General features: G+C 34.7%; 2 protein-coding genes across 3 annotated transcripts; both read left to right on the top strand.

The window, feature by feature from the left end:
- The first annotated feature begins 4353 nt into the window (after positions 1-4353).
- Positions 4354-11688, top strand: LOC110700487 (polynucleotide 5'-hydroxyl-kinase NOL9-like). Of its 2 annotated transcripts, none has more exons than XM_021878034.1 (10): positions 4354-4507; positions 5295-5527; positions 6399-6496; positions 6628-6661; positions 8125-8294; positions 8390-8573; positions 9307-9487; positions 9600-9699; positions 10597-10724; positions 11340-11688. In XM_021878034.1, the coding sequence occupies exons 2-10, from the start codon at positions 5337-5339 to the stop codon at positions 11403-11405; spliced, it is 1152 nt and encodes a 383-aa protein (XP_021733726.1). In that variant the 5' UTR covers positions 4354-4507; positions 5295-5336; the 3' UTR covers positions 11406-11688. The 2 variants fall into 2 exon arrangements, with proteins under 2 accessions (XP_021733726.1, XP_021733727.1); XM_021878035.1 differs by having other exon boundaries at positions 5301-5527.
- Positions 11689-12829: 1141 nt separating this feature from the next.
- On the top strand, positions 12830-15124 carry LOC110700787 (probable myosin-binding protein 5). Its single transcript, XM_021878384.1, has 3 exons — positions 12830-13628; positions 13841-13918; positions 14009-15124. The coding sequence occupies exons 1-3, from the start codon at positions 12830-12832 to the stop codon at positions 14779-14781; spliced, it is 1650 nt and encodes a 549-aa protein (XP_021734076.1). The 3' UTR covers positions 14782-15124.
- The last annotated feature ends 4155 nt before the right edge of the window (positions 15125-19279 follow it).

Genomic DNA, 19279 nt, shown 5'->3' on the forward strand with positions numbered 1-19279 from the left:
ATAATAATAATCGTTTTTTAATAAAATATTGAACTATAGTTAAGAATTATTATTGTTATTATTATTATTATTATTATTATTATTAAAAAATGATTATTATGTAATAAAATTCTAACAACAACTATATATACACTCCAACAACTATAGTGCAATATTTTTGGTTTTTATATATATATATATATATATATATATATATATATATATATATATATATATATATATATATATATATATATATATATATTTGGTTTTTTAAATTTTTTTTGTTGTTGTTTTAGTTAGAAAATTTTATAGCCACGTACTAATATAAGTAAACAACCGCGCTATTAAGCAATCTTAATTGCAACATCACAAAAAAATTCTTAACTTTTTTTCTAGATCATGTTCGTTTCACAAAATTTTGAACTTAAGTATTTTTTTTTAATAAACGCACGCAACTGCAAATTCATACGACAATGAGAGTTTTTTTTTTATAAGGAGGCGATAAGGAATTTTTAGTACTAGGTTCTCTGCTAAAGTCTGCTAATTATAACTTTTGTTGAGTTTAATGTGTATAATAAATCAAACATTCAAACAATTTTTTTTTTGAAGAAAAGACAACCAAACTAATTAATATGTGATATATAATGGCACACAATGAATATGCTCATTTTGTTCGAAGAACAATGATTCCTAATTGTTTGACTTGGTAAATCATTCTTTCTACTCTGATGTTAATTGGATCATCTAATTTTATTTTTTTAAAAAAAAAAAAACAAAAAGAACCAAACTAGTGCAAAGGAAAAAAAATGAAAAAATAATTTTTTTTCCAAGTCAAAAATTTAGTTAGTTCCCATTAGCTTACAAATGTATGATTAGATTGTTAAATTAAGAAAATATTTTTAAAAAAATATCAAAGTTTAGGGAGTTTACCTATTAGTATAATAGTTTAGGCAAAGTTTAGGGAGTTAACCTGCTATATTAGGTTACTACCTGAAAAATGACCTCCAACCACCTGAGTAGTGAGTAAATTGCAACTTTTAAGAATTTAGTGAGTAAAGTGCAACATTTGGCTAAGTTTAGGGAGTAGATGTATGCTTTACTCATTTATACTCGGGTGCTGGTACTCCGTAGTTAGAATGTGTTTGCGGCAAAACAAAGTCTTTCAAAGGGCTCGTATGTCTTGTTTACAACATAGTGCGGCTCGTCGTCTTTTTCTTAATATGAGAAACAAGAAATTAGCAGCGGCTCAAGTGGCTTTTATGTACTGGTGTCAAAGGGCCAAGTTACATCAGGATGCTTTAGGGGATAGGCATTCTCGACTTCTTTTTTCGACGGTCCAAGCTCGTCGTCGGCGTAATACGATTCACAGCTTGAAAGATAATAATGGTAATTGGATTTCTGAACCTGAGGGGGTTCGTGGTCTCATCTCAGCTTTCTACTTGGATCTTTACACTCCTTCGTCAACGCCGTTGCCAGATTCTTCTTGGTGGAACTAGCTGGATCTTCTTGTCCTTTCTCAATCTCATAAAGATCAGCTGCTTCGTCCATTCTCGGATTTTGAGATTCAGCAAGCTATGTTTCATATAGAGGATAATAAATCCCCGGGGCCGGATGGTTACTCATCAGCCTTTTTCAAACATCATTGGGATAGGATTGGCTCTTTCGTAATTAATGCGGTTCGGTATTTTTTTGCTCACGGCTATATGCTAAAGGAGTGGAATCGTACTTTTTTAGTGCTTCTTCCCAAGGTCGAACGGTCGGAATTGGTTTCACAATTTCGCCCCATCAGTCTTTGCAATGTTCTATACAAATGTGTGGCCAAATGTCTTACGAGTCGGCTCCGACTAGTCTTGCCGCATTTGATATCCTCTTTTCAGAATGCTTTCGTGCCAGGGAGGCTCATGTCTGATAATGGTCTAATTGCGCATGAAGTTCTTTCTTTCATGAATCACTCCACTGCCCGAAAATCGTTTTATGCGGCTTTAAAGTTGGATATGAATAAGGCCTATGATCGGGTTAGATGGGACTTCTTGGAAAAGGTTTTACACGAGTTTGGGTTTCCTCCTTATTGGATACAATTGATTCATCAATGTGTCTCTACTGTTTCATATCAGGTTCTGGTTAACGGAGACCCCTCTCCATTGTTTCATCCCTCTTGCGGTCTTCGACAGGGTGATCCGCTTTCCTCTTATCTCTTTGTTTTATGCATGGAGATCCTTTCGGCCATGCTTCGTTGAGCCGAGAATCTCTCTCTTATCTGTGGCATCCGCGTCTCGAGGAGGGCCCCGTCAATTTCTCACCTTTTTTTGCGGATGATTCTCTTCTATTTTTCCAAGTTTCTCCAGCAGCCTGTGAACAGATTATGTCTCTCCTTACGGAGTTTTGTGCTATGTCGGGTCAGATGATTAACCTTCAAAAGTCATTTGCGAAATTCAGCCCGAATACTCCGTCCGATTACAGGGATTTCTTGGAAAACTGTATGCGGCTTCACTGCAGGGACTCTTTAGGTTCTTATCTTGGTCTGCCTGTGGATTTAGGCCGTAGTAAGGTGGCAACCTTCGGTCATCTTTTAGACTCTGCCGCAAAGCGAATCTCGGACTTTGCTTCTTTACGGTTATCAGCTGCAGCTAAGCTGGTTATTATCAATTCGATTTTGATTGCCTCCTTCAATCATGTACTTTCAGTTTTCAAGGTTCCAACCTCTATCTGCAATCGAATTGATGGTCTTTTGTCCCGGTTCTGGTGGCGTTCTTCCTCATCCTCTAAGGGGCTGGCTTTTCGGTCTGCGTCTCTTCTGCATCTCCCTAAAGGAATGGGAGGTTTAGGTCTCAGAAGTGTTTCAATGATGAATTCCGCTCTTTTAGCTAAGAAATGCTGGCGTATCCATCATCATCCCCAGCTTCTGGTTTCGAGGGTCCTGCATTCTAAATACCCCTCTCTTTCTCCTTTTCGAATAGGGGGTATTCCCAGATCTTCTTGGGGGTGCCGTGGACTTATGGAGGGGATGTCTGTTTTGTCTTCTGGCCTGGCTTGGAAGGTCGGGTCAGGGGTTGGAGTTCGTATCCTGGAGGATGACTGGGCTCCGAGAGGTTCTGTTAAATTTAAAGCTTCGGCTGTTGGGTCGCCTTTGTCGACCCATGTTTCCTCTATTATCAATCCGCGTACAAACGCGTGGGAATCTTATTTGATTCACAGTCTCTTTGACTCTTCATCCACTCAGAGAATCCTTTCGTTAGAAAGGCCTCCATGTGTCATGGACGATTTTGTCTACTGGAAATTTACTAGGGATGGGTGTTTTTCTACGAAGACGGCTTATGCTCATCTGGTTTGCAGTTCTCTGTCTTCGGTAGCCAGTACTCCTGCTTCGGATTTCTGGTGGAAGCAATTTTGGGGTTTCTCCATTCTTCCGAAGCTAAAGGTCTTTGTCTGGAAGCTGTTGCATGATGCTCTCCCTCTTACTGATCACCTTTCTCACTGGGGCATTCCCGTAATTCCTGTTTGTGTTTTCTGTCCAAGGACTGCGAATCGACTTCTCATCTATTTCGGGACTGCGAATTTGTTTCGGACCTGTTGGCAACAAGTCCATTAGCCCTTACTCGAGCTACCCTGCAGGATAAACCCTTTAATGTTTGGTTCACAGAAATGGTTACAACCTTCAAAGACGCAAAGCAGTGGAACTACTTGTCTTATTTCTTCTCATTTATGTGGGTTGTCTGGTTATCTCATAACCATAAAGTATTTCGCCAAGCGGTTATTTCTCCATATTTGGTTCTTACTTTAGCTACAGACTGGGTTTCTAGAGGTCAAGAGGCACTGGATTATCTTCATCATTCGCATTCCTCCAACCAAGCTCATGCACATCTTTCTACTCCTCTACGGTCAGGTTGTATTCAGGGTTCCCCCTTTGATAAGCTGGACTGTTGTCTTCTTTTGGATGGTGCTTGGGATGCCCGTGATAATACTGCAGACATAGGTTGGATATTCAGGAATCTTTATTCAACTCAGGTTTTAGGGGGTGGTCTCCGGGCTCTTAGAACTGCCTCAGCGCTTCATGCTGAACTTTATGCTTGTTTGTGGGCGATTCGTTCGGCCAAAAATCAAGGATTTCTTAGTTTGCTAATATTTACTGACTGCGCTCTAGTGGTCTCTCTTCTTACTCAGGCTACATCAGAGGATATCTCCTGTATTTGGTTATTAAAGTCTATTCGTGAAGAAATTCAGGGTCTTATACCCTGCAGGATCAGGAAAGTCCCTCGACTTTGGGTTTCGCCGGCCCACTGGTTCGCCAAGCAAGCTCGCCATCGTACTTTAATTACTTGGTCTTTTTAGTTGTTTTTTTTTTGTTAGGCTCCTTTGTCAAAAAAAAAAAAAAAAAAAAAAGTCTTTCGTATGAAAAACATGTCAAAATCTCGACTATCCAAACCAAAATATCCCATTGTTGTATTACCTCTTCTCTTTCTTTCATTCATAATACGGAGTACATTACATCAACATTTTATTTTAACTCATTACTACTGAGTAGCAGGTACATGAGTAAATTAAATTGTTCTATTGCAAATTTTGCTATTTTTTTACATAATTGCTTTTATATATCACCTAGTTGCTCTAATTTTACTAATTTTATTTCGTAATTGCTGCTGTATTAGGGTTTGAACTCTTTTTTTTTTTTTTTGTTAGTTTATTATATATCAATGCTAATTTGATTTTGTTTTTCGCTCATAACCAAGCAGTTAATTGTGATTGATGGGATGTTTTGTTGATATTAAGATTAATTCGAATCAATTGTTGATGTTATGATAATAATTTGATGATTGGGTAAATTTTGTACAGTATTTATTTCATTTTATTTTTTTGATTGTAAAACAATAAGATTAGAAAACTTCTGCCAAAATCTGTAACATTGATGTGATGTTTTGTTGATATCAAGATTAATTCGAATCAATTGTTGATGTTTTGATGATAATTTGATGATTGGGTGAATTTTGTACAGTATTTGTTTCAATTTATTTTTTTAATTGCGAAACAATAAGATTAGAAAACTTCTGCCAAAATCTGTAATATTTGGAAGGATAATAAAGTCATTGTTAATTTGTACTGATTTTGGAAATTCTTATAGCATGAAAGATGAATGATAAGAGATAAGATACTTCGTATTAGTTTTTTGGACTATGGTATTGGAATTGGTTTTATGTGATTGATTTATTTCATGGCATATTCGATGAAATTTCTTATATGCACCTAGGAATAAGGTGTCTTTCTTATGTTTAAATTTTTCTGTTGTAAAATTTCTGATTCCGCCACTGCCGAGACAGATACAGTGCGTATTCTGAGAGATACAGAGAAGCAGAGAAGGTATGACGGCTTTTGCTTCGGTGAAAGAGACCCCATCACCAGGCATAGAGATTTCTGAGGAATGGTCAGTTGCTGTAGACACCATAGCGAAAAGTTTTACCAGATCACTGCCTCCTACTGTCTTCGTTTGTGGCGCTAAGAACAGTGGCAAAACCACTTTCTCTCGTTACCTCCTCAACACTTTCCTCACCAGGTCACATTTCTATCTAATTTGTATTTGGGAAATACTTTCATGTGATAAGTCATAAGTTTTACATTTCCCCCTTGAAATTAAATGGCATTTTTTGTGAAGTTGAAAGTTTGTGCAGATTTTCTGTTTCATTTTTGTGATTTTTCTGCTAAATTGCTGGTTTGCTACGGGGTATTATCCGTGTTCTGTGTGAACTTGAATGCTTTGTTGGTGAAGTTGGATATAGAATGTAAATAGGGTCGTGCATTGAACCCTCAAGCTTTTGTATGGAACAATATGGTTTGGGTTCTATTAGTTTATGTAATGAACTTGTGTATCTGAACTTCTTTTATTTAATTTATGTTATTTCTCTTCACCAAAAAAAAGTTGGATATAAATGTTTTTAGTGCTTTTAATTAGTTGATTTTCTAGGTATTAATATTTTAATTATTTTGGTGATTGTTTTTTGTCGATTAAATTGGTGACTGGATTTGAGCTTATACTGATATTCCTTGGAAAAAATTCTTTTATAGAATATTAGAAAGAGAATTTTATATTTGTTTGTGTCCTTTTGAACTAGAGCATGCAGACTGATAAAAAAGCCATTGTTTCCCGAAATAGTTTGCAACTTAAAACAAGGCACTTTTGTTATGTTTGCTGGCAACACGTACTGATGGGTTTTTGCTTGGATTTCTTGGTAGACTTTAAACAACCGTTAATTACTTTTGCGTTGAAAGAGAATTTTTTTTTTCCGATGTAATAAACCTGATTGTGTGAATATTTTGACATAACTTATTTTGTATTGTGTGAATATTTCACATAACTTATCTTGTTTTGTATGAATATCTTTATACATATATCACTCAATGATATTATGATTGCTTCTGGTTGGCAGATACAAAAGTGTAGCATATTTAGATACGGATGTTGGACAGCCAGAGTTCACTCCTCCAGGATGCCTATCTCTTACTATCATTGATGAAGAAACTCTAGGTGCTTGATTATGGGATTTGTTTTTTGCCTTTTCTTATTTGTGTGTATTGTACTTTTTAATATTTACAAAATATACTCTATTATTAACTTATATATTGTATTTTCTAATTTATTTCATTTTCTTCATCCAGACTTAACTATCCCTTGTCTGAAGACACCTCAAAGGTATAAATGCCTATTGTAATATTTGCTTTCATGTTATTTAAGAGATTGTTATTCATGTTGTTGGTGAAAAAAAAAAATTGAAAAAAAAAAATGCATCCACATCGTCAAATTATTGACCATTATGCTTTTTTACGTTTGACATTGCTTTTATCTATTGGAAGCTCTTTATATCTATTTAAGCTCTGATTTTTATTTTATTTTATTTATTTATTTATTTATTGAGAATTATTTCTTGTATGCAGTAAATGGACAATTTTTTCTCTATCTGTATGCTTTAGCTTAATGTGTGTGGTATCTGTTGGATGTAATACTTGATAAGCTTGTCACTTAAAACATCTAACCTTCTGCTGTGTAAAATGTCTTTACTCTCCTTTATAAATTTATATGTGGGTTTTAAGAAGCTCTTGGAATTTGGGGCATTTTTTTTGTCTTAACGTATAACTATACTTAAGGTGAGAATACATCAAAAATAAACACCAGGTACATTAGGAAAAAAAAACAACGGATTGTAGTAATTAGTATCTGGGAGAAGATTTTCAATTGTAGGTACATCAACCAAGTATCACGGATTCACGGGCACGTCAATTAAGCATTGGAGGTGCATCAAGAAAATATATTTGGTTATTCAAGGAACTTCTATAAAAATTAACTTTTAAATTAAACCTCCTAGCTCGGTGAATGAAGCTGTTACTCAAAGTGACAGGCCTGATGTGAGCAGGACTGCGGTTGATGGTAATTTCCTAATGAGAGGCAATCAACCATTATATTGAATGTTACACTAAGTAGAAACTAACCAATTCTGCACCCAGACATAAAAATGTGATAGAGATATGGAGCATTGAGGGGGCGTTTGGTTCGCAAACTGGTATGAGGTTGGAATCAGGAATGAAACCATGGTGGTATGGGTTTGGAACTTGATTCTTAATACCTTATGTTTGGTATGATTATAAAATGTAATTTTTTTCTTTTATTTAATGCCTAAATGTATGGGAATGAGCCAAACCCACCATCACCCCAAGGTTTCTAAACCCCATACCTTGGGGGTTTGAGGTATGGGTTTGAAACTCATAAAATCATAAAACAAACATAAGACTTATGTGAAACAAACACCTCCTGAAGGGTTTATAATCCTACTCATTATAATTTAGCTTTAACAGATTCTTGTCATTTCCTTCTCACCTCTTTCTCTCTCTTGAAAATTGACTGCAAAAATATTTATGGGTTTATTTGGTTTGGTGAAAACAGGATCAAGATGATTGTGTGTGTAGCTATGTATTTTTGATTGTTAGTTAATTGCTACCTCATGCATAACATGTACTTTTGTTTACTTCATTGGTTGTTAGCATCATTTTTATGGATCAGTGCTGATTTTTTTGTTTGTTGTTTGTCATGATTTTGTCTTGTATTGTGCTTATCTTCAGATATGATCAATGATAGTAGTTTCTTTGCATGGGTGTCTGCAGATGCTATTTCTTTGGAGATGTTTCTTCGAAAAGGGATCCAGAAACATACTTGTATTGTATATATGCGTTGTATGATCACTATAGAAAGGACCTAAGGATTTCATGTAAGAATGGAAGCCCTGGTGCAGCTGAGCTACCCCTTATAATTAACACGCCTGGTTGGGTGAAAGGTAGGCTGTAAAACTATCACTTTATTCTCCAATAGTGTCCTTTCTTCTTCCTTGGGCATATTTAGCATGTAATTCGCATTCTTATTGTACAACAGGTCTTGGTTTTGATGTACTGGTTGATATATTGAAACACATTGCTGCTACACATGTGGTTAAGATAAATATATCTTCTAAAGAGAAGAATCTACCTAGCGGCGCATTTTGGCTTGATGACCTTGATGAATGTTCTGTAAACTTGGTGGAGATCACTCCTGCTCGCAAGGATTCTTACAACCGATCGTAAGTTCCTGAAATATATATAGTCATGTGAACTGGTGGAATTCTAACAATCTAACTTTATATGGCTGCTTGTTCAAAAAAAAAAAAAAAAACCTTCTTTATGTGGCTGCATATCTGGGATATCATGAATTTTCTATTAGTTCTCTTCCTATTCTGCTGTGAGCTTTTGACTGTTTTCACAAAACCTAGTTGTAGTGCTTTTATGTTTGAATCTGACGATAAATAATGTTTAGCTTGAAAGAAAAAATATTTTGCTGTAGGCACAAATTTAATTTGACACCTGGATTAGTTTAGGTTTTGCATGTTCCATTGATGTTCAAACTCAGTCCACATTAACCTTATCTGGTCCCTGGTTCAGTCTAACCAAATTTGACGAAGGATTGTTTGACTAATGGGGTAGATTTGCCTATTTGAGGGGTAATTGTTTAATTGAATTGATCTGAAGTTGATGCCCAACTGAAATAACTGTGTTATGCGCGCAGGAAATACTTCTTTTATCTCTCCCCCTCTCCTTCTCTTTCAACAGTGAACACCATTTATCTCTTTAACTCCTTGCAGCTATTTGGACTTGAGGAGTTCAGAGATCAATGTTTCCTGTTTTATTGTTGATTATTGTTTCTACTCTTGTATAGATTTCTTTTCAATAAAAAAAATCAGTATTTGAAGTTGTCTTCTTTTTCTGAAGTTTAAGAATCAATCTTTTTTCTCATGTGTTGATTTATTTGTCTCCCAGGGTGTTGGTACAGAAGAAAGCACGTCTTATTAGAGAGCTACGACTGATGGCTTACTTTAGGCAATGCTTTCCGAGTAGTATGAGTATCACCACAATCAAAGAACTTGCTCTTGCATTAGCCTCTCTTACTCCTTACCAAGTCCCTATATCAAGTATCAAAATCAGGCATCTTCATTGTGAGGTTTGTTGATTTAATAAATCCTTACCAATTTGCTATACCTATATACAAGTGCTTCTATAAAAACATGTTTTTCTATTTGATCAAGGCCAATTTTATGTAATAATTGTGCTAGGTACCAAACTCCGAAGTCTTCTACAGTTTGAATGCAACAATAGTCGGATTGGCTATTAGCTGTGAAGACTCTCAATCTTTGCCTGTCTGCGTTGGCCTTGGTATGTCCTATATTTCTATAAGACACAAATTGATACTAAACTTTTATGTCAATGCTGGTTCTGATTTCGTTTTCTTTGCCACGAAGATCACTCTTTAAATTCCAAAAGACATTGTAACCATTTTGCTATTTGCAAAACACACTATTCATTGGCATATGGACATGGTGATGGTATGGAACCTTTACGTTGATATGCATGATATGGGAAATGTATTATAATCAAGATAGCAAGAACTATAAGTAGGCAATGCTGTGCACTAACCCATATTAGGCCATAGAGGTGAATTGGTGAACATACTTTGAGAATTCCCTGAAATCCATTACTTCTAAGTGCTTTGATTCTAGGATATATATCAAAAAAAAAAAAAAAAAAGGAATTGAAATTTCCCAACAGTTGCTTTAAAATCTTACAACTTTTAGTCAATATGTCGAATTTCATTTAGGTGAATGAGTTAGATGTGAGAAAGGGAGACTCTATTGGTTGGGGAACTTTTTTAGGCAGCTGGATCTACCTCTAACTTGTATCTACTTGGGCAGGTTAGCACCTAGGGGAACCGCCTACCCAATTATTTAAAGAGCAAAGTGAAGATGCCTGGTCCTTGTTCTTTGAGGGTTGCTTGTTTATTAAATTATGACACCTTACATGCAATTCATTAATTTTTGTGATAGACTTCAATTTTTAAATGTGTGAAATTATGTATCCTTTCTAAACCTAAGCTGCTAATATAAAACTTTGCCTTTTTTCATTCCTGATTCTAAGTTAGGAACAAATAGACAGTTGAACTTATTAGATGACTGTATTTATGATTCCCATTGTCTAATCTTGTTTAGCAGATGTTTGATACGTGTGTAGCGTTTTAAGGAAGAGTTGATGTTTCAATGTTATTTTGTTGTTCAGGTATCGTGAGAGGCATTGATACCTTGAAGAATGTGATCTATTTGATCACTCCTGTTCCACAGAGTATTCTAGCAAGTGTAGATCTTCTCTTACAAGGATATATTCAGATCCCTACTGGTTTGCTGCAGGTATGGTTATAATTTCAGGTTATGAATTTTCCTCAAAGTTCACAGGGGATATAATTTGCTTTTGGTCTTTATATGTTGTTGGTACATTAGTGAAAAATTGTATTGCTATCAGTTGGAGAATTATTGGGGCAGCCCGGCAGATGGCTGATTATTTGTCTTAACCTCCTTCACTATTTAAAGTTATCATCTCAAGTCTATATTATGCCTTATTTTTTCTTAAAGCTCTTTGTTCATGGTATCATTCACTGAATATTGGAAACTGTAAAGCTTGAAGTTCAACTTGCTAATTGTTAAAAGGAGCTGGTTATTTTGGAATGGCAAAATGTTGATGCGGATTAAGGATGGAGAGACTATTTATATTCTTTTGAGGGGGGGGGGGGGTTGGTTAGGGTTATGAACCAACTTTCACTCCTGATGCTATTAGTCTTTATGTACTCTATCTGATCAAATTAAGCAATGCATAATATTGTTTGAGCCAAGTCATTATTTTCCCTTACAATCGTGGCTCATCATATTGTATAATGCATATAAGATATTGTTTCGCTTACACTTTCAATATTTCTTATCCACTTTAAAATCTTGACTTTGCTTCTGCTTTATGATCTTCCTCTTCAGGTACAAGGTTGCATGTCCCCTTACATGTCTGCAAATGTCGTAACTCTTCGAGGATTGTCACATTAGAGTAGATATAAAGCTGATAATTAGTACTAGCTAGTGTTAAGCACATTATGTGGCCACAGGAAGAGGAAGCATCTATCCATGAAATTAGTTACAAGTATAACTTAGTTACTGAATACTAAAAGAACAATATGTGACAGCAGGAAGAGGAGGATCCATACATCAATACGTGAATTTAGCTGTAATTTATATGGACACATATTGTTTTTACAGTGGTGGTTTGATGGACAATATCATGGTAGTTTTTGAATTATAATTGATTATGCTGATCCTCAATTTGCTGCAAGCCTGCTACTGTGCAAAAAAATTGGATTTTTCTTTGTTTTTCCCCTTATCTTAGTGTGATTGAATACAGAGAATGCCAACATGGAGAAAAGGTAAATAAGTAATACACAAGGACCAGGGTGAAGAATGGACGGAAAACGCCTTTAATTGGTAGAACCGTGGTAAGAGAATAGTTTCTTCTACTTTACTGTCGTATTGTGCCATCATTCCACATTTTAAACTCCTTAGATCTTGAGAACTTATTTCAATTTCCTGGACAAACATCATGGTACCGATAATGATTTCGACTTGAACTCCAAGGATGCAGAAACCAGGAGCTTAGTCAGTTTTGACAATGCACTGATGCAGTGTTCAAATTATGAACTAAAGAACTAGTAGTAATTATATTATTAAACAAAATTAAAAAGCATACTCCGTATAAAAACTGTTTTTCAAATGCATAAAATTAAGTCGACTTTTATGTAATTAAGCTGTCACCTTGATCTAAACATAATCGCCGCTCAAATTATACTACAGAGTAGCAATTTGATTTGAAGTTTATCTATATATACATATATATATACAGAATAGTAAAATTAATTATTAGATGTGCTTTATTGATGAAGAAACTACTAATTTTCGAAGCTTTATGGTAAACTTCACGATTGACCGTTATTATAGGTGCATGGTCCACCGAAAACCTTCATTTTCTCATCAAAACTTAAAGGAGCTATTTCCATTTATAGCCAAACTAATTTCACCATCCTAAAGAATCAAGAAAACCTCAATTTCCATTCAAAATAATCTACACAAAATACAAGCATTTTTTTTAAAATTTTTTATTTAAATTTTTTTTTAAAAAAAATTTGTTCTGTGTTTGATGAAAATCTAGCCAACCTTTCATTACCATGATCATGATTTTGGCCTAATCCCCATTTTACCAAGATAATGATCTAGATTTTCATTTATATTCATTCATCAATATACGTTACATATTAATTTATTGTAAGAGATATCAAAAGTATAACATCCATATTGAAGAAATAATCTATATATATCTCTGATCTTCAATCTTACACATCATTGGGATTAAGGCTTCGATGTTGTTGTTTTCGTGGTTGTCTGATCCTCGATCTTTTACATATGCCTAGAAGATCAAGAAGATGTCATATTCAGGGCGTTCATTCAGGCATTATGTGGAACAAGAGCTAGGAAGTCTACCACATTTTGTAATATACGCTGTCCTTGAATGGACCCTCATAGGTTTGCTCTTACTTGATGGTTTCCTGGCCTTTGTATCAAGTGAATTTGCAGATTTCTTCGATTTGCAAGCCCCATGTGTTCTGTGCACCAGGATTGATCATATCCTAGCACGTAACAAATCACGGTATTGTTACAATGAAACCATTTGTGATGAGCACAAGAAGGATTTATCCTCCCTTGCATATTGTCATGTTCATAGGAAACTGTCTGATATTCGAACAATGTGTAAAGGATGCCTCCTTTCTTTTGCTACTGACAATGATAAATCTGATTCTACTGAAGGTTACAAAACTTTTAATAAAGGTGGTGTAAATAAGGATCTTGAATTGTTGTTTGATGATGAAATAAAGGCTAGGCTTCAGCTGCAACCTCTCTGGAGCGACGAAACTGGTAATGGAAACGGATTTGGAGATTCGACTTACTGCTCGTGTTGTGGGGAGGCTATGAAGGTTAAGCCTACAGGGTATCAAAAGGGCAGTGTTGGTAACATTAACACTGATTCCGGGTTTCTTAGCAGGGTTCCTAGTAGGCTTTCGCAGCAGGGTCCTACTCCTTCCCCTCGCGCTCCTTTTAGTTCATGGAGGGCAGATGATGTACGGACCACCTTGGAGTTGTCCCAAATTCGATGCCTAGAGCTTAAGTCGTCTGAAATAGGCAACTTTGATGAAGAGGATGCAGCCAATGTAGCCGTCTCAACTGGTAATTACATGATCTATATTATATGGTTATATATATATATAAATATGTACTTTTTTATTTGGTTTTGTGTTGCAATTATTACCAACCTATTTCAAATTTCCATTTTCCTGCTATATTATTTTGTGCTTTTATACCATAGGCTAGAATTTATAGGATAGTATTTGAAAAAGAAATGTTATGATATTTTGTCTAAGTCGATTGTTTCTTTGCAGCAGGCAAGGAAGAAGCGAAACTTACAACAACACCAAAGGCAATAGATGCTGATGATTTTATGGAAGATTTTGGCAGCAGTACTTCATTTGGCAGAAATACATCATTTGGCAGAAATATATCAATTGGTAGAAACGCATCATTTGGTAGAAATACATCATTTGGCAGAGTTACATCTTTTGGGAGGGGTAACAGATTTTTCGGCGTATCTGATTCAGCAGCTGCTAGTCCAAGATTTGCTAACCGGGTGCCTAGGAAGTCACTCTTGGATAAAGTGGAGCTAGGTTCAGACCCTGTGGAGGCAATTACAGGAAATGAGACTGATACTGAGGTTATCTTGGACCGCTTAAAGAAGCAAGTTAGATCAGATCGAAAATCTCTTATAGCTCTTTACATGGAGTTGGATGAAGAAAGAGGTGCTTCTGCTGTGGCAGCCAATAATGCAATGGCAATGATCACGAGGTTACAGGCAGAAAAGGCGTCTGTCCAAATGGAGGCCTTGCAGTATCAGAGGATGATGGAGGAACAAGCTGAGTATGATAAAGAGGACATTCAAATGTTGAAGGATTTTCTTAATAAGAAAGAGGATGAAATGAGAGACCTAGAGGCAGAGTTGGACCTTTATCGAGATAGATGTGGCTTACCTAATGTGACTCGAGGTGATGTGTTTGAAAATTCTCAATCTTTTTCATCAATTAATGAGCAAGGAAGTCCACTATTTAGCATTGGCTCATTTTATGAAGGTGAGTATAGTGGACGGAAGAATGATGATGATGTTAGTGAATCATCAGTTGAAGAAGGAGAGAATATCGAAACACACGATGATGCTGCTCACCACAACCTTGAAGAAGATTGTACTAATGGATCATTCATTGAAATTGAGCATGGTGGATCTTTTAACTTGGATCAACTGAAATATCATGAAGTCGAGGATGCTTCATAGTCTAACTGAATGAGGTTGATGTACCTTGTCAAGAAGAAAGCATAGGACACTTGATTTTTCTCCCATTCCCCCTTTTAAAACAACAAAAGGAAAAAAAAAAACGCGATGTTTTCAGTTTTGGTTCTTAGGGTTACTAGGCTACACACATCATTTAGGGATAACAGGATAAAAAAAACAGGGTTTTATGAAATGAGGGTTTAATACTAAGCTAAGGTTTATCAGTGTTTCATTCTATATTCAGCGGTTAATTAATTTGTTATATAGCCAGAATTGAGAAGGAAAGATGATTGCATAGAAGGCCAAAGAAAGTAAAGGTGCTAAAAACATGTCCTGTTTAATGTGAATCTGCAGAATTTAGTCATAATACTAATTACTAACAGATGATTTTCTTTTTAGTATTTTACTATATATAGCAGGTGTGGGAGAACATGATTCTGTTCCCTATATTTATATTTTCTAATATGCAACAATAATTTAGGAGTTGTTCCAAATTTCGTAGTAAAATATTCTAGGAGCGCACTCTACTATTACGGAGTATATTATGTTTAAAAGTAAATCATATATATCCTTAATCACTCGTTTATTCCATGTTTGGATAAAGTTCTAGTGAAGAACATAAGATGAAGTATATAATTAATCTCCCTTAACTTTCCTTATCCTAATAGAGCTTTTGGTCATAACCTTAACTTTTGGTTAGAAATAAAAACTTTCCTAAGCTTGGGCTAAAAGATATGAAACCGACCTATAAAACTATATAAGTACCCTAGCTAGGGGCCTTTCAAATAATTGTTACAAATAAACTTAGATTCTCTTAGTCCGTATTATTAACCTAGCTAGATATTAGTCGCATATTTTCCTTGTTTCAATTCTTTCACCCAAATTCCAAAAACACAACAACAATGGCTCCTTCGTACGTAGATGATGAATTTCTTCCTCCTGTTTACGTTGATGATGTTCAACCAAAGGTCATGAATGAATTTAAACCTGTTTATCTCCATGATCTCTACAAGGTGATGTCGTCTTTGGGTGCTGATCAGATCGTGTACGTCAACAACGATGCTCACAATGCCATCCGTTCGTGTTTGGGTACTTCGTTTCATAAAGTCCTTTTCCTTCATGATGACGACTCACATCAACATGATGACTCGTATCAACATGTTGAAGCCTCCGATGAGTCCTTGACCAAGAAGAAAGAACAGCAGAAGATTATTACGGTTGATCAAAGTGATGAAGAATCTCAAGTTTTGGGTGTTGATAATAATGATTATCCGGAAGAAACCGAGGATTATGATGATGATTATGATGTTGATGATGATGATGATTTTCCGTATGAATGCCAATCAAGACGAGGAAACTCAAGATCGACGACAAACAAAACTACAATGATTCGCAAGTATTATAGGGGAAAACAGAAGCCGGCATACGATTGCAAGAAGCTAAACAAGTTTGCCAGGCGGAATTAATTAACAAGTTCTACACTTAATTCTACTTTAATTTGCAAACAAATAGAGTTATTTTATGAACTATTCAACTTATATATGTAATATGTTGCTAGATTATATTTGATGAAGTTCATGATGATCTTGTATTCTAGATAATCAATCATGTTCAAATTTTTTTTTTAGATTAATTTCTAGTTTCTTAAACTGCATTTATTATTATTTAGTTTAAAAAGCTTATCAATGTTTTATTATAACTATCTTTATGATGCAACGACTTTAATTTATGTATTCCGTATTAACAAAACAAAACAATGTGTAATTAGAACTTAAAACTTAAACTACTAAATTATTCTATATATTAACGATGCATTTAGGGTTTGATTGTTGTTTGAAAGTGCAATATTCCATACTGCTGTGTTAACTTACTATTATAAGGAGATTGTTATTCATCAAAAGTTCATAACAATATTATGTGGAGTAGGCGGTAATTAACAATTAGGGTAATTAATCTCATTAAAAAAATTAAAAGGCAGTTGTACAATTATATTAATTTAACATAAGAATATAAGATTTAACATGATTTTAAAGTAATCCTAATAGATTTTATTGGTATATTGACATATATTTATAATAACAGAGTAGATTATATTGAATTGAAAAAAAAAAAAAAAAAACGAATTAGAATTTATTGCACTTGTTGATACAGATATAATCCGTATTTTAATTACATGCATTGATATAACAAACTAAAAGATAACATACTATTTGAAAACCTATGCACTTCAAGATTAAGATGGCCTAAACAAATCTTTTCTCTCTCCTCCTTTCTCTCTCCAAAAACCCTAGCCTTCATTGTTGATTTTTGAAGGGGCTTCCATCGATTTTAATCGGTGGAAAGCCCCAATCCTTGTTTCTTTATTGTTTTTTAGGTTTTTAATAATGCTTCCTCCTTTTGGGAGGAACTTTTCTCCCTCGAAAGAAAGGGTTTCCGATCTCCTTCGAAAGACAAGGGTTTTTCAACCTCCTTCGAAAGACAAGGTTTATCTCCTCTTTTCGAGGGAGAAATTTCTTAGTTTTGATTTCATGGTAGCATATCTAATGGATTGTCGTGAAATTATTTTGTTGGCGAAAAAGTTATCAAGTTTTCGAATACGGACAGATGAATCAGAAGGAAAACATCCTCACGGCTACAAAGGATCGTTAGATTGTCTCTCCAACAAGGCTGTAATTTTCAGCGATATAAGCGGGAGATGATAGATCTAATACAAAAAAAAAAAAAAAAAAAAAAAAAAAAAAAAAAAAAAAAAAAAAAAAAAACTTGACCAGTCATTCACCTATTTTATTCTGTCATTTTGAGTATAAATACACGATATGATAGATCTATCTTCAAAAAAACAATAACCTGCCATTTTTCTGAAAAATTTACGAGGGTAAAGCTTCTACCGATGAAGATATCAAAGAAAGAAGGGGAATACACAAGAGATAATCAATGGATGATATTAGCAACTTCTACTTTAAGGGGTATTTTTTTTTTAATGTCATTATTAAGGTTCATTGTAATGTCCCTAAAAAAATTACATTGCTATTATATAATTAAACTAATATAAGTTGCCTTTATTTCAGTGTTATTAATGTATCAAATTATATTGAAATCAATTAAACTAGCTATTTATTGAAATTTTAAGATTTTTTTTTTTTGAGGGAAACTCGTCGAGCAAATAGATTAATCAAGAGATAAATTGTCTGAGAGTATATATGGAGCTATTTCCGGAGGACAATGACTAACCCACATTTGTTCTACCCCAAAAGGAATCATCTTAGCAAGATGATGTGCAACCCAATTGCCCCCTCTTTTAACATGCGACCAAGAGGATATTGAAATTTTAAAATTATATTGCCTATTTATTTTTTAAATACTCCGTATTACAGTGCCTAAGAATTTTTTTTTGGCCTCTCGATCACCTCGATAAGATCATGTTATCAACATATATGTATGGAAAGAAACTTTTGCATTTGAAGTGACAAAATTGTATACTCCGTAGTAAATTTAAGGATAAGACATCCAAATTGTGGCACGTGTCTCGAAGTGCCCAAAATTTGAATCATAAAAAATATCACTCAAAGCACCAATTATGTTATTCTAACTTACCAATGCTATATTTGCATAAAAAAAACTTACCAATGCTATATTGCAACAACTCAAAGATGTTAACATTGGTAAGTTGCTTTGCACAGCGTAGTTATTAAGGGCATGATGATCGGCTAACAAATATCGGTATTAGATAATAAACGAATTGGAGTAGATTTTGTATATTCTTCTGATGACAAAAATTACTCAAGATTTGTGAGTAAAGGCTGTTACGTAAAAATTGTGTACTTCTCTCTTCTCTTATATACATGGCCTTCCTAAAACCCATTCTGAACCCTGCATATGAGTGTACGTACAAGCAGACAAGAAATGTAAAGAATACAAACACATAATCACATCTACATGACAATATACCAATTGGTTGTTAGTGCAATGGTGATTGAGACTATACTTAGTACGGAGGACCGCGTGTTCGATTCTCCGCTATAACAATTGGGAGGGGATTGAAACATAATCACCCAGAAATACAGTTGTACGGAGTACATTTTAATCAGGGCAATATCAGTCTAGGATCATATATTCATATGCATTATTGTTCACATTAAAGAACAATGCAAATCTATCATTTTCATCACAAATTTTTTAAAAAGGCCGGTGTACAATATTTAGTGTATGGCGCAAGGCCCAATTTGAGGAATTATTTCCCTCTTCTAGTCTTCTCACGTAGTGCTAGGGTTTTTTTTTTTTATTTATTTTTTTATTTACCTCTTTCTGATTTTGTCCTCTCCTCCTGAAACACTCTCTAATTTTTTTCTCTCTCCTCTTTTCTTTTCTATATTTTGGTCTTTATACAATTATAATCTCCTTATCCTCTCTCTCTCCTCTTCATTGCATTTTCATCTTACCTCTTCTCCTTTTTTTTTCCTTTCTCGTGTTTATTTTTTTAGTAGAATCAACTAAATTGGTT

This window comes from Chenopodium quinoa, unplaced genomic scaffold, assembly GCF_001683475.1.
Source record: "Chenopodium quinoa cultivar QQ74 unplaced genomic scaffold, ASM168347v1, whole genome shotgun sequence".
Classification (NCBI taxonomy): domain Eukaryota; kingdom Viridiplantae; phylum Streptophyta; class Magnoliopsida; order Caryophyllales; family Amaranthaceae; genus Chenopodium; species Chenopodium quinoa.

Excerpts from the sequence above, each read along its gene's own strand:
- LOC110700487 (XM_021878034.1), top strand. The coding sequence starts at position 5,337 with ATGACGGCTTTTGCTTCGGTGAAAGAGACCCCATCACCAGGCATAGAG. Across the intron at positions 6,497-6,627 it reads CATTGATGAAGAAACTCTAG|ACTTAACTATCCCTTGTCTG; the intron begins GTGCTTGATTAT and ends TTCTTCATCCAG. Across the intron at positions 9,700-10,596 it reads GCCTGTCTGCGTTGGCCTTG|GTATCGTGAGAGGCATTGAT; the intron begins GTATGTCCTATA and ends TTTGTTGTTCAG.
- LOC110700787 (XM_021878384.1), top strand. The coding sequence starts at position 12,830 with ATGTCATATTCAGGGCGTTCATTCAGGCATTATGTGGAACAAGAGCTA. Across the intron at positions 13,629-13,840 it reads CAATGTAGCCGTCTCAACTG|CAGGCAAGGAAGAAGCGAAA; the intron begins GTAATTACATGA and ends GTTTCTTTGCAG. Across the intron at positions 13,919-14,008 it reads TATGGAAGATTTTGGCAGCA|TTACATCTTTTGGGAGGGGT; the intron begins GTACTTCATTTG and ends CATTTGGCAGAG.